General features: G+C 50.0%; 1 protein-coding gene across 2 annotated transcripts in view; it reads left to right on the top strand.

Moving 5' to 3' along the window:
- The window catches only part of lmo7a (LIM domain 7a), a 292,222-nt gene that overhangs the window by 214,260 nt on the left and 64,224 nt on the right, over positions 1-13,738 (top strand). For both annotated transcript variants that reach the window (XM_085998505.1, XM_085998506.1), the window contains one exon: positions 1,584-1,726. In XM_085998505.1, coding sequence (XP_085854631.1) covers positions 1,584-1,726 — 143 coding nt within the window. The remainder of the gene's footprint in view (positions 1-1,583; positions 1,727-13,738) is intronic.

Consider the following 13,738-nt stretch of genomic DNA (forward strand, 5'->3'; position numbering starts at 1 on the left):
TGCATGGCATCATTCAGTGCTGGGGCAAGGCTCCGGGCTAAATTGCTAATTTGAACCACATCACAGTGAGTGGAGGCCAGGGACTTGCCCCAGGAACAGGGAAAATTTGAGGGAGAGTGCATCTCTGAGAAGGTGGCCAAAGTGCAGCATAGGCCAAGGCTTGGGAACTGGTCACCTCTCCTCTGAGCCACAGTTTATGTGGTCCACGAAGGAGAGGAGGAATTTGTATTCCTTCGTTCCTCCTCCAATCAGAAAATAATTCTGACCAAGGGCACCCTTGCATTTAGGTGGTGGTGTATACGTTCCTATTGATATTCAGAACACTGGTTATACATGGCTTTTGCTAAGAATCAAAGCTTAGGCTGGGATTTTCCCATTTCCCACCCGCACAGTGTGGGGGGGACCCGGGAGACGGAGGGAAACCTGGACGTTCGGGTTTCCTGGCATGTTGTGGCGTTTTAACCAGGTAGGTGCTGGGCCCAGGATGGCGGTGGGGGGGTTCCAAGCCCGGGGGGAGGGGAGGGGCTCCAAGCCCGAGTGTGGGGGGTATGATCCCAGACCCCAGGGGGTGGGGGGAGGGTAGGGGCTCCAAGCCCAAGTGTGGGGGGTATGATCCCAGACCCGTGGGGGGGAGGAGAGATTGTTTGCGGTGGGGGGTTGTCTGACCCCTGACCCCTGACCCCGTGGCTGAGTTGTGATCCCCGGAGAGAGGGGTTCGATCCCTGGAGGGGTCCCGACCCCGGGGGTGTAGGCTTCTGGTGGGGGAGCTTGGGGAGCCGGGAGAAAGCACTCCTGCTCCTTCTGACTCTCGGGGATTGCTCCCCGAGGCTGAGGCTGCCTCGTTGCAGCCACTGGGAATCCCGAGCCCCGGGATCCCCGGCCACCTGCAGTAAAACCTGCAAAGCAGGTTAGAGTAGAGGCTTCAGGCCTCATTATAATATTTAAAATACCAACCCGCCTCTTCCCCCCCCCCCCCCCCCCCCCCCCCCAACAATCCCGCCAGAGTAAAAGGTGAAAGTGGGCGGGTTGAGGGCAGGTTTTAGATTTTTACAACTTTCACTTCTCCAACCCACCCATTTTTTTCCTGTGAAAATTCCAGCCTGAAATGATTGAAGATTTTATTTTTTGTTTCAAGCACTATTTTATACTTCAGTTTTTCTAGTTGTCATTTAACACCAGTCAGTCTCAAAGTTGCCCTTATTTGTATTGATACTTCTCTAAATGTAAATATAGCGAATGCTTTGGGTGTAAGCTTAAACTGCTGGTGTGACATTGGTTGGCAATAGTTCTGCAGATTGGCTTCACAGAGAAGTCTATAGTCTACTTGTATCAGTCAGTTTGAATTCCAAAAATCTAGTACCAGATGCCGGTCTTTCAGCTGTGCTAAGTGAGTGCTTTGACCCAGATATATAATAGAATATCAGTAATGCATTCCAGATCTACTGAAATGGAACACCAGTGTGTGCATTAGCATTTAAGTGGGATGTAACTCCTCCTTCCTCGTATTTATGCATTTCAGCTGATAAGGTTTGTAGAAATGTTAATTTGTTTTCATTGCTTTTTAAAACAAAATCTATGACTAGGACCTGGCAAAGTGGAAGAATCGTCGTAAAAGTTTTACCTCCGACTTGCAGAAGAAGAAGGACGAGAGAGAAGAAATTGAGAAAACTACAACTGCAGAGCGTGTCAAAGCCACAAAGACGTTCAGAAAAATGAGGGAAGAAAGGTAACCCAGGAATTCCCTAATGTTTCGAATTGCTCCAATAAGCCTCTGTAGTGATGCAGAATATTGCTCACGGGTTCTGCAGCTGGCTCACTGCCTCATTTGTTTTATATTTAAGAATGTACCAGTTTGTGTTTTGTGCTTGTTGCTTGCAGGCATCATTAGTTCTCGTAGCATGGAGGGTGGGGGGAGCAGAAGACAAGGTCATTTGTCTATATTTGGCTGTTGGTATAACCATACCAACAATTAAATACACGCAAATGCCCATTAGGAATCTATATTAATATTTATGAAATATACATTTTTATATTATAAAGGCATTTGCATAAGGTCCCAATAGCAGCATGTAATGTTTACTAAGTGGGGCAATCAAAAGATGAGGTCAGTATATCTGTTCCTTTTCTTGGGATAACAATGAGTTTCATCTGGTAGTAGTTTAGAATAAATCCATTATTATACCACATGTAACAGTGTAGTCTAGCCTATAGTAGTGGTGCTTAACTAGTGATCGGACAGTGGTGTGTTCTCTCTTGATTTTGTCAAAAGCTCCCTAGTTGATCATCTATTCCTGGTGTATCCACCGTATAAGGGTCACGTTTCCTTTTATCCTCAAAGGTGAAATCTTTTTGTAGTTGGACTTGATTTGCATTTTTATTTATGATGGCTGTTTATTCACGCACAGGTGGTGGTGTTATGTAGTAAGTCCCCATAAGACTGCTTTAAAAACGGAAAGCCACTTTAAAGCTTGTGCATTATCTAAAATGCATGTTAAGAACTCGCTACCACAGGGAGTGGTTGAAGCGAATAGTATAGATGCATTTAAGGGGAGGCTGGACAAGCATATGAGGGAGAAGGGAATAGAGGGTTATGCTGATGGAGTTAGATGAGGAAAGACGGGAGGAGGCTCGAGTGGAGCATAAATGCCACCATGGACTGGTTGGGGCAAATGGCCTGTTTCTGTGCCGTATATCAACAACAAAAACTTGTATTTATATAGCGCCTTTAACATAGTCAAACGTCCCAAGGCGCTGCACAGGAGTATTTTAAGTCAAAAAATTTGACACTGAGCCACATAAGGATAAATTAGGGCAGGTGACCAAAAGCTTGGTCAAAGAGACAGGTTTTAAGGAGCGTCTTAAAGGAGGAAAGAGAGGTAGCGAGGCGGAGAGGTTTAGGGAGGGAATTCCAGAGTTTAGGGTCTAGGCAACAGAAGGCACGGTCACCAAAGGTTGAGCGATTATAATCAGGGATGCTAGGGGGCAGAATTAGAGGAATGCAGATATCTCGGGGGGTGGCGGGGGGGTGGTTGTGGGGCTGAAGGAAACTACAGAGATAGGGAGGGGCGAGGCCATGGAGGAATTTGAAAACAAGGATGAGAATTTTGAAATCGAGGCGCTGCTTAACCGGGAGCCAATGTAGGTCAGCGAACGAGACTTGGTGCGAGTTAGGACACGGGTAGCCGAGTTTTGGATGACCTCAAGTCTATGTAGGGTAGAATGTGGGAGGCCAGCCAGGAGTGCATTGGAATAGTCGAGTCTAGAGGTAACCAAGGTGTAGATGAGGGTTTCAGCAGCGGATGAGGCAAGGGCGGAGATGGGCGACCTTATGTAATCCTGTGTATATTGGGGCAGTAATTCCTCCCCAAACGTGTGAGTACGGAAGGGGTACTCACGCTTCTGGCGGAGGAAATGCCGGTTTTCAGCATGCACAACGCATGTGCTGAAAACCGGCATTTCCTCTCCTCTAACCCAAGAGGTGAAGAGGCTAGCGCGTGCGCTGTAGGGGGCAGCGCGTGCGTCTTGGATTTCCTCTGTTTTGGGGGATTTGCGCATGTGTAAAGGCCTCCGGTCTTTACGCTTGTAAAAAGCACACGTAAGTATTTATTTTTACAGGTAAGTGGTGTTTTATTGCAGTTTAGAATTTTTTCCCCCACAGGTTTATTATTTTAAAGAATCTACAATAAGGTAAGTTTAGTTTTAGACCCTTTTTATTAAAAATTAATTTTTTTCAAAAAAAAAAATTATTGTTTAAATTATTTTTTTTAACTTATTTATACTTAATTTAAAGATTGGGATGTTTTTTAAATTTTTATTTAAAGTTTAAATAGTGTTTTGGGCCCCCGTAGTTTTCATGAGTTTGACAGTTCTTACTCTCAAACTCATGAATGAACCTTCCCCTCCCCTGATTGGTTGCAAAGTGCTCACCTGATCCCAGCCGGCACATCGCACTAACTACGCCGCTGGATCAGGTAAGCACAGCGCACCGACATCTGAACCGGGCCTGTGACAGGAAATGCAAGCAGGCCCGGGCTTCAGATGTCAGCGCGCAGGGTGAGTGCAGATCGGGGGCTTGCACGCGCGGCAAGCCCCCGACACCAAGTTCTGGGCCATTCTGTTTGCTGGTATCAAACTTTTTGGACTAGACTTCATTTAAATGCAGTTTTCTGTGTGTTTAGCAAATACACAACTCTGATGGAAGATGGCCAAATGAAGTCTGCATGCATATGTGTGCAATAAAATGCAAGGAGATGTACTTATCTACCATCTCCTAAACAGTTAACTTTTTTTTGTTTGCTTTTGAATGACGGCTACCCACGGAACAGTTGGGTTCGGATTTCACATGTATTTAACTGCAGTGACCATGTGGGATTTAGAGGCTAGCAATAGTCACATATTTTTGACGGATTAGTGGTTATGGGATGTAAAAGGAATGCGCAGTATATATAATCAGCAAGAAAATGCTGGGTAACATTTATGCGATCTTGTAGCTTTAATCTACTAATCTTTCCAACAAAAAAATCCTCATTTAGATTTTAAATTGAGGTTTACTGATCCAGATTTTACTCTATATTGAGGGGTTTGTAGCGGTATAGATATGCTGTATGTACGTAAAATCCAGATGATCACTGTAAACTTCCTTGCGACTCTTACAAAGGATTGCTTTTTTTGTATCGACCAGTCTCAGCAAAAATAAAGCCTAGGTGAGGGTAATGTATAGAGCCATAACGGCACAGAAGGAGGCCATTCGGCCCATCGAGTCCGTGCCGTCTCTCTGTAGAGCAATCCAGTCAGTCCCGCTCCCCCGCACTATCCCTGTAGGGGGTTTCTCTTGCTTGCTCTGGTCTCCTGCCAGGCTTCTTGCAATAATTACCCGTGAGTGGTTCGACCCACTCGCCCCTACGGTTCTAGACCTTGGACTTAGGTGCAGGGAGCTGTAGTGCAGAAAAACTCAATAGACCAGGTCGAATAGCACGAAATGGATGCCTTTATTGAACAGTTTGGAGCATTATAAAATACATGTCATATGCACAGATTAAAGCAACTACAAGCATGCACACGTCTATAAACTTAACTCTATAGTAATGGGGAACACACGGCACATCGTAAAAGGGGTAACACATTACAATTACCCTTAACCCCCTCCCCTATAACTAAGTTTCGATTTGAGGGACTCGGGATCATGCTCACCACTTTAAGAATTGCGGAAAAAAAAAAAAAGCTTTGCAGCCTTTCGACACAGCTTTCCGTCGTCAAGTGGGTTTGGAAGCTTCTGGCGCAGCTTGCTTTCCTCTTGGTTCTCCTGCGAGGAGCGCTCGCCGATGTGATGTTGACGAACTGGAGTACCGGGCCCTGGGTGTCTTCCTGGGTCGTCGATGATCTCCCGATGACTCTTTATACAGTCATCATTGTCCTTCTGAGAACTGGAGTGCCGGGCCCTGAGTGTCTTCTTCTCCGGCCTGGGTCGTCGATGATCTCCTGACAAAAGTACCCGGGCCTCCCTCGTCGTCTTCCCGTCGTGGCCGGGCCTTGCCTGGCCGAGCTGGCTTCCAAGCTGAAATTTTCTCTTCGTCCTCTCGTTGTGGCCGGGCCTTGCCTGGCCGAACACCGAACACGGTCCGAACCGAAGTGCTGCTTGGTTCCGATGGAGTCTGTCCCGAAGCGTACCGATGGACTTTACTCAATCCACAGTTATACCCTTTTGGAACATTCTTATCTCCCGCCAAATCATAGTCCTGTCTTTGTAATAATTTTGGCGGGCAGAACTCTCTGCAGGGGTGTTTTGTCTTCATAACGGGAGTCGGTGATAGCTGAACTGGCCTTCCTGGGCCGATAATGTCTTTGCTTGTTACCGTAACTCGGTTTGTATATTGATCGGTCTGGAGATTGCCCTGGATGGCTGTTAAACGGCTTCTCTTTGTACAGTGTAATGGGTTAAAGCGTTCGTTCAATTGTCCGCCCATTTCTTGATGGGTCTCATCCTGCCACCCAAATCTGTCCTGTACTTATAATCTAATCAATATGTATGCTCAGTTCCATGACTTTCGGCTTCCCGAAACTGGTTTTCGCGGGCTTTTAATGTCCTCAATCCACAAGCCTGTCTGGCTTGCAGTAACAGAAATTCAAATGGTCCCAGCAGCTGGTCACGAGGTCTGGCAGCCATTTTGTGTGCCCTTTTATCAAAGGTTTCTCTGTAAAAGCTTCTTTTGGTCAATAAAGCTGTTTTATTAACCCTATTTTCCTACGTGATTATTTAATGAAAATTTCACGAATCTTACATCCCTGTAGCCCTGCAAGTTTATTTCCCTCGGTGCCTATCCAGTCTCCCCTTGAAACATTGAGTGTCTCCTCTTCCACCACTTCCGTCGGCAGCGAGTTCCAGGTCCTCACCACTCGCTGCGTATAAAAGCTTTTCCTCACATCCCCTCTATCTCTTGCCCAAAACCTTAAATCTGTGTCCCCTAGTCCTTGTACCATCAACTAGTGGGAACAGCCTTTCCCCGTCTAGCCTATCCAAACCCGTCATAATCTTGTACACCTCTATCAGATCACCCCTCAACCTCCTTTGCTATAATGAAAACAAATCCAGCTTTTCCAACCTGTCCTTGTAGCTAAGATCCACCATCCCCGGAACCATTCTGGTAAATCTCCTCTGCACCCTCTCGAGGGCCTTCACATCCTTCCAAAAGTGTGGTGACCAGAGCTGGACGCAATACTCCAGTTGTGGCCTAACCAACGCTTTATAAAGGTTCAGCATAACTTCTCTACTTCTGTACTCTACCTCTATTTATGAAGCCCAAGATCCCATATGCTTTGTTAACCACTCTCTCAATATGTCCTGCCACCTTCGGGGACCTATGCACATTGGGGAAAAAATTCAGTTGGTTTGCGCCTCCTGTTAGCGCCTTAAGAAGGCGCTAATGGGGCGCAAAGCAACTATCGCCCGTGCGCAGCGATGTTTGCGGCGCTCATGAAATTAACTAGACATTTTGCGGCGGTGCTAAACACTACCGCCACGATCTCCTGCGCCGACAGACCGTCATGTCAGTCGAGTGTGCAACGCCCCAGTAGCGCCCTGGACTGAATATTGAGTGGCGCCCCCTGCCTTACTGCCTGCCGCTAGCAACGACAGGTTGAGGGGAGCGTTTTGCAGTCAGGAAGGGACTGGGATAGCGCTATTTAAAGGTGACCGCTTCCTGCCTTTTTTTGTTGGTGACATTTTTGCACCACGCATTCTGAGAGAGAGAGAGAGAGAGACTTCTGGAGAGATTCAATGCTGTGTGAAGGAGTTTTGGGTACTGAGCAGCACTTTGTGGTTCATTTTGATTTGCCCTTGTATCGATTTAGAAGAGACTGTGGGGGCTGCACTCTGAGCTCTTTCCCTGGGTCTCTCCATTGTTCTTTCCAGCAGATTTGATGTACAGGTCTCTCCAGGCTGAGATTCAAGGCTGCAATGAGCAGGGTGTGGATGGAGAGCAAGATCGACCCTCCCCTTTAAGAACTGGCCGGCGCCAGTGTGTCTGTGTTCCATTGCTGACTGACATCACATGAGCTTTGCCAGCGCTCTGAGGTAGCTCCTCGGCCTTTGCGCCTTAAGACAGTTGTAAAGCACCTAATTTAGTGCTCCAATCACCTCCAGGGGCAATAAAAGCCAAGCTTGCAGTCGGAGGTGATAATTAGCGCCAGGCGCTAATCTTTGCGCACGGCCGATAAAGGCACCCCAAACGGGGCGATACTGAATCTTTCCCCCATTAACTCCCAGGTCCCTCTGTCCCTGCACGCTCTTTAAAGCTGTGCCATTAAGTGTATATTGCCTCTCCCTGTTCCTTCTGCCAAAATGCATCACCTCACACTTCTCCATTAAATTCCATCTGCCACTTGTCTGCCTATTCTGCTAGCCTTTCTATGTCCCGTTGCAGTTGATTGATATCATTACTGTTTGCCACACGTCATCGGCAAATTTAGAAATTCTACTCTGTATTCCAATATCCAGGATATATAATAATATATATGTATGTATATATCTTATCTATCTCAAAAAAACTGACCCTTGGGGAACACCACTCTTTACCATCCTCTAGTCTGGAAAAACAGCCATTTACCACAACTCGCTGTTTTCTGTCCTTAAGCCAATTCCTTATCCAAGCTGCCACTGACCCACCTATTCCATGAGCCTCAATTTTGTTAACCAGCCTTCTATGTGGTACTTTGTCAAACGCCTTCTGAAAATCCATGTAGACAACATCCATTGCATTCCCTTCATCAATCCTCCCTGTTACTTCATCAAAAAATTCAATTAGATTAGTCAAACACGATCTGCCTTTTACAAATCCGTGTTGGCTCTCCACCAGCTTAAATCTCTCCAAGTGCCTGTTAATTTTTTCCTTGATTATTGTTTCTAAAACTTTACCCACCACTGATGTTAAACTGACTGGCCTGTAGTTACTAGGATTGTCCTTACACCCTTTCTTGAACAACGGTGTCACATTTGCCACTTTCCAATCCTCGGGCACCTCCCCCGCATCTAGGGAAGATTAGAAAATTATGGCAAGCCCTTCCGCTATCTCCTCCCCCAATTCCCTTAGCAAGCCATCTGGACCAGGCGACTTATCCAATTAAGCATACCCAGCCTTTCTAGTGCATCCTGTATCAATTTTCACCCCTTCCATTGCTTCTACCTTTTCCACTTCTACCGATATTTTGTCAGCATCCACCTCCTTAGTAAACACTGATACAAAGTACTCATTGAGTATTCTAGCCTTGCCCTGCGCCTCTAAGCATATGTCACCTTCTTTGTCTCTAATAGGCCCCACCCTGCCTCTTAATACCTTCCTACTATTTACAGGCCAGAGAAGAATCTGGGGTTCCCTTTTATGCTAACTGCCATTCTACTCTCATATTCTCTCTTTGCCAATCTTATTTTCATGTTGCCGATTTCTTATTTGTGGACATTCCTAAGGAATCTGGAATATGGTAACTTATTGAAAGCTTGGTGGTAAAATTGTGCTTTCTAACTTTACACTGCTCGGATTCTGGTCAAGGTCTGTAGCCTTCTGAAGTGACTGTATTGGAGCTCAAGGCCTAGAAATTCAGTTGGGCGCGCCAGCCGTTAGCGCCTTAGGAGGAGTAGATCTCGAGCGCTAGGCGCTTAGCGCCCGGGCGCAGCGCGATCTGCGCCTCGCCCCAACTTCAGTACACATTTAGCGCCGGCGCAAAGTCTTAGCGCGCGCCCTGCTGCACGCGCAGATCATGACGTCATTTACTAGTGCAACGCCCTTTGTGCGCCCCGAACCGGAACTTCACTCGCGCCGCCCCATTGTGTGCCGGGCGGCCCGAACGACTGTGAAGTGGAACGGTACACAGCCGAGGCGGGCCGCGGGGAGCGCTAATTAAAGGGCACTTACCCTGCACTATAAAGGGCAGCCATTTTGCAGCATTCACTCTTGTGCAATGGTTTTTTGGAGAGAGACCAAGGAGGAGAGCTTACTGGTTTGGACCAACACTAGGACAGGTATTTTTGGCTCAGGCCAGAGCTTAGTAATTATCTTTGCCTTCATTGAGAGCTCATTGTTTCCCAGCATATAATGGGGGCTGCATTGGGTGCCAACGCTGACTTTCAGCCTTATGCCAGAAGGGCTTACAGACGCCGTGAGAGAGTGGCAGCCCTGGCTAGATGCAGAGGGGGCAACAGGCGTCGCCAACTGAGGCCTTACCCACCCAGGGTATACCGCCAGCAGTCCTCCTATCTGACCATGTCTGCCGCGATGTGTGTAAGGAGGCTGCGATTCAGAAGGGAGGTGGTTGCAGACATCTGCCAGCTGCTTCACAGAGATCTGCAGCCACAGCTGATGCGCAGGACGTCTGTCGGTGGCAGTGAAGGTGACGGTGGCTCTCAACTTCTATGCCACCGGCTCCTTCCAATCCGCTGCTGGGGACATCGCTAACATCTCCCAGTTCGCCGTGCATTGCTGCATCCGCCAGGTGACCGAAGCCCTTTTCACAAGGAGACATCAATTCATCTCCTTCCCCATGACCCTGGACAAGCAGCAGCAGTGTGCAGTGGGATTTGCAAGAATAGCGGGCTTCCCCATGGTGCAGGGCGCCATTGACTGCACGCATGTGGCTTTGCGGGCACCTCTGGAGCATGCCGAGGATTACCGCAACCGGAAGGGCTATCATTCCCTCAACGTACAGCTGGTGTGTGACCACAGGCAGCGCATCCTAGCTGTCAATGCCCGCTTTCCAGGCAGCAGCCACGATGCCTTTATCCTGCGACAGACAACTGTGGCTGACATGTTCCAGGCACAGCCTCCCCCAAGAGGCTGGCTTATCGGGGACAAAGGCTATCCTTTGTGTACCTGGCTCATGACCCCGCTCCGCGCGCCCACGACCCCTGCTGAAGAGGCATACAACGAGAGCCATCAAGCGACTAGGAACATCATAGAACAAACAATCGGCGTCCTCAAGCAACGGTTCCGCTGTCTCGATCGCTCCGGGGGAGCCCTCCAGTATTCGCAGGACCGAGTCTCCCAATTCGTCGTCGTTTGCTGCATGCTGCACAACCTGGCTATCCGCAGGACTCCGGCACTGCCACCTCACGTTGGACCCCCACCTCAGGAGGAGGACGAGGAGTACCAGCCCAGGAGGGAGGCACAAGGTCCAAGGGCCGCCCGTCGGCGGCTTATTGAACGTCACTTCTAGGCCCCCTGTCAGGGAATGGCTTGTGCCAATGAAAGAACATGATTGCAGCCGCTCCGCAAGCCCTCAGCCGGTTAAGGCAACAACCACTTCAAAGATCAAACATGGACAATGTTAATAAATAAAATGCTTTATTGTACAAACTCAGGGCCCTTCCCACATGAAAACCAAAAACAAGACGAAACCCCCAAAAAACACTCAAACACATTACTCGCTCCCACAACCTGGAGAGGATTAACAAAACAGTGCAACTAAAATGGCCGTCATCCTCGGCCTTCAAAAAACAAACATCCAATTCTCGGCCTCAAAAAACACACATCCAATTCTCGGCCTCAAAAAAACAAACACAACTGGCCACACATTTGACTTTTTGGCCCGCTAGGTCGATGCCTTGGCCATCTTTGTGTGGCCCCTGCCCGCCCTGCTGCTCCTCCTCAAAGTAAGGCCATTGGCTGCTGCAAGGCTGGGGGCAGGCTCCAGAGGGGCACATGTCGTGACGGCAGATGCCCTTGGGGGTCGGCCTCGTCGAGGTCTGGCCATCGAGCGGGCGGCTGTTGAATGCTGCAGCTGTGGCTGGCCAGCATCAGTCGCTGCAGCAGCTCCTGGCAGCTCCACTGGGGGAGTGGCAGTGGCGGTTGGAGGAATGGGGGCAAGCTGGCGGATGGCAGGCGCTCGCTGGTCGCCTGAGACACTGGCACTCGCCCGGGCCAGCACTGCAGCATGCGCACCAATCTGCCGAGGGACAGACCGCTGTGCTGCTGCAGCGCGCCGGGTGCCCTGGCGATGCCTGGCTGACACAGCGAGTGTGGTAGCAGTGAGTGCCCGTGTTGACCTGTTCAGTGACCTATCAGAGCACCCAGTGACTGCACGGCACCACTGATCAGCTGCCCACTCGCTGCCTGAGCTGCCCCGAATGCCGCACGACTCGCTGCCTGATCTGCCCCGAATGCCGCCCGACTCGCTGCCTGCTCTGCCCCGAATTCTGCCAAACTGATGGCCTGTGAGGCCCCGACGTCGGTGACACTCCGAGAGAGGGACTCGATGGCCTCAGGCAACCGTGCCACTACCCCCATGAGCTCCGTGTGCCGGCGCTCCGAGTCCGCAGACAAGTCCTCGAGGCGTTCCATCTCCGGACTGGAGGCCGGACTCTCCCTCTGGGGAGAAGGCCGCCGAGCTGGCCGACCCTTCCTGCGTTGCTGGAGGCCGCTGGGCCCAGCAATTGGACTCCCCTCCGACCCTTCCCCCCTCTGGGGAGAAGGCCGCTGAGCTGGCACCCCCCTCCCGCGTTTCTGCAGGCCGCAGGTCCCATGAGCTCCCCTCCTCTCCGACACTTCCGCGACGCTCCCCTCCAGGGAAGACGTGTCCCCTGCATTGGCATGGGTTGCCACGGCTGAGGGTTCCCCTGATGGGCCGCCTTCCTCTTGCTCCTCCTCCTCCTCCTCCTCCTCTGAGGGGCTGTCACTGGCAAGTTCAGGGACCTCCTCCTCACCATCTGAAAGCAGGAAGGCACAAGAGTAGCTTTAGAGTGAGGAGAGGGCGTCAGCGAGGGATGCATGAGTGGTGGCATTCAGCGCATTGGTCGGACAGTGGCAAAGGATGTAGATCTGATGCGCAAGTGGGACGAGAGAGGTCCAAACGTGGATGTCCTTACCATTGGTGCCCAGAAGAGGGTCGGCATCTCCACATGCAACGGGGCCAATCACCCGGCCACCCATGATGCGCTCCACGCGATGTTGAAGCTCGGTGAGCGGCTGGATCTGGGGTCCGCCTCCCCCGGTCGCAGTCCAGCTCTTATTCTTGGCCTGCAAGAGAAAGGACGGCCTCTAAGTACAGTGTGTCGCCCTGATCTTGTGTGCACTGCCTCCCATGGTGGAAGAGCCTGGCCAGTGTGTCGCCCTGATCTTGTGTGCACTGCCTCCCATGGTGGAATAGCTTGGCCAGTGTGTTAAGTGCAGAATGTGCAATTGATGTTCATGCCTGTTCCATAGCTGCTGGATGAGGGCTGGCCATTAGGGCTTTCAGGTCCCTTTGCCCATAATGTGAGGTGCACATGCAAGGATGAGGAGGTCACTGGAAAGGGTACTCACCCTGACAATCCGCGTGAGGTCATTAAACTTTTTGCGGCATTGGACACCGGTCCTGGGGACCTCGCTGTTGGCTGACACCTCGCTGGCGACATGCCTCCAGGCTCTCCGGTAGGCGTGGAGCGGCGCCTTCCTGCCATTGTCCGGGTACAAAATATGGCGCCTCTTCTCCACACCACCAACCAGCACACTCAGATCACGCTCTGAGAAGCGCTGCGCTCGTTCACGGGCCCTCTGCATGGCTTCAGGCGCTATTTGGATCCAGCAGCAGTGTTCAGGCCTAGCTGGAGGGCTCCACTATCCAGGGCGTGGCAGCAGACAAAGTCGACCCTTCCCCCTTAAGAGCTGGCCGGCACCAGGGTGTCTGCTGTCAATCAGGAGATGGCCGCACCTGCGCTGCGCCCGGCCTCGGCGCTCTCGCTCAGCACCTCCGGCTTAGCGCCTAAAGAGAGGCGTCCAGCACCAGTTTTAGCGCTCGAGCAAACTCTTAGGGCGAAGCTAATGAATATCGCAGAAGTGGCCTCGATTTGGCGGCGGGCGCAAACTTTAGCGGCCTCCCGACTTTAACGCCCCAAAAGTGGCTACAATGAATTTCTAGGCCCAAGTCTTTTACATCTTTTTTCCTCTCGAGAATCATTTGGGACAGATTTAGTTCACAGGAACACTTGCTACTACTTTGGCGATTCTACCGGTTGTACAAGTCGGGTTTTGAGAAGAAAATGATGTGCATGTACGTAGAATTAATTAATAACATTATGACATTAAGCAACTTAAATTTGTCAGATAACTGATGTAGATAAAATCAGGACTTTAGAAAAATGTTAGGGAAGTGACCGAAGACAGTTAAGTGAAATCTGGAATGTTTTATCAGCACTAAAAATACTTTTTGGACATCACTCATTGAAGCATAAGGCTTAACAGATGTAAGGGAAATGTGCGGTCACATTTTTAGGATT

The sequence above is a fragment of the Somniosus microcephalus genome, chromosome 10 (assembly GCF_052327205.1).
Source record: "Somniosus microcephalus isolate GS21.2 chromosome 10, FLI_Smic_1.0, whole genome shotgun sequence".
Classification (NCBI taxonomy): Eukaryota; Metazoa; Chordata; class Chondrichthyes; order Squaliformes; family Somniosidae; genus Somniosus; species Somniosus microcephalus.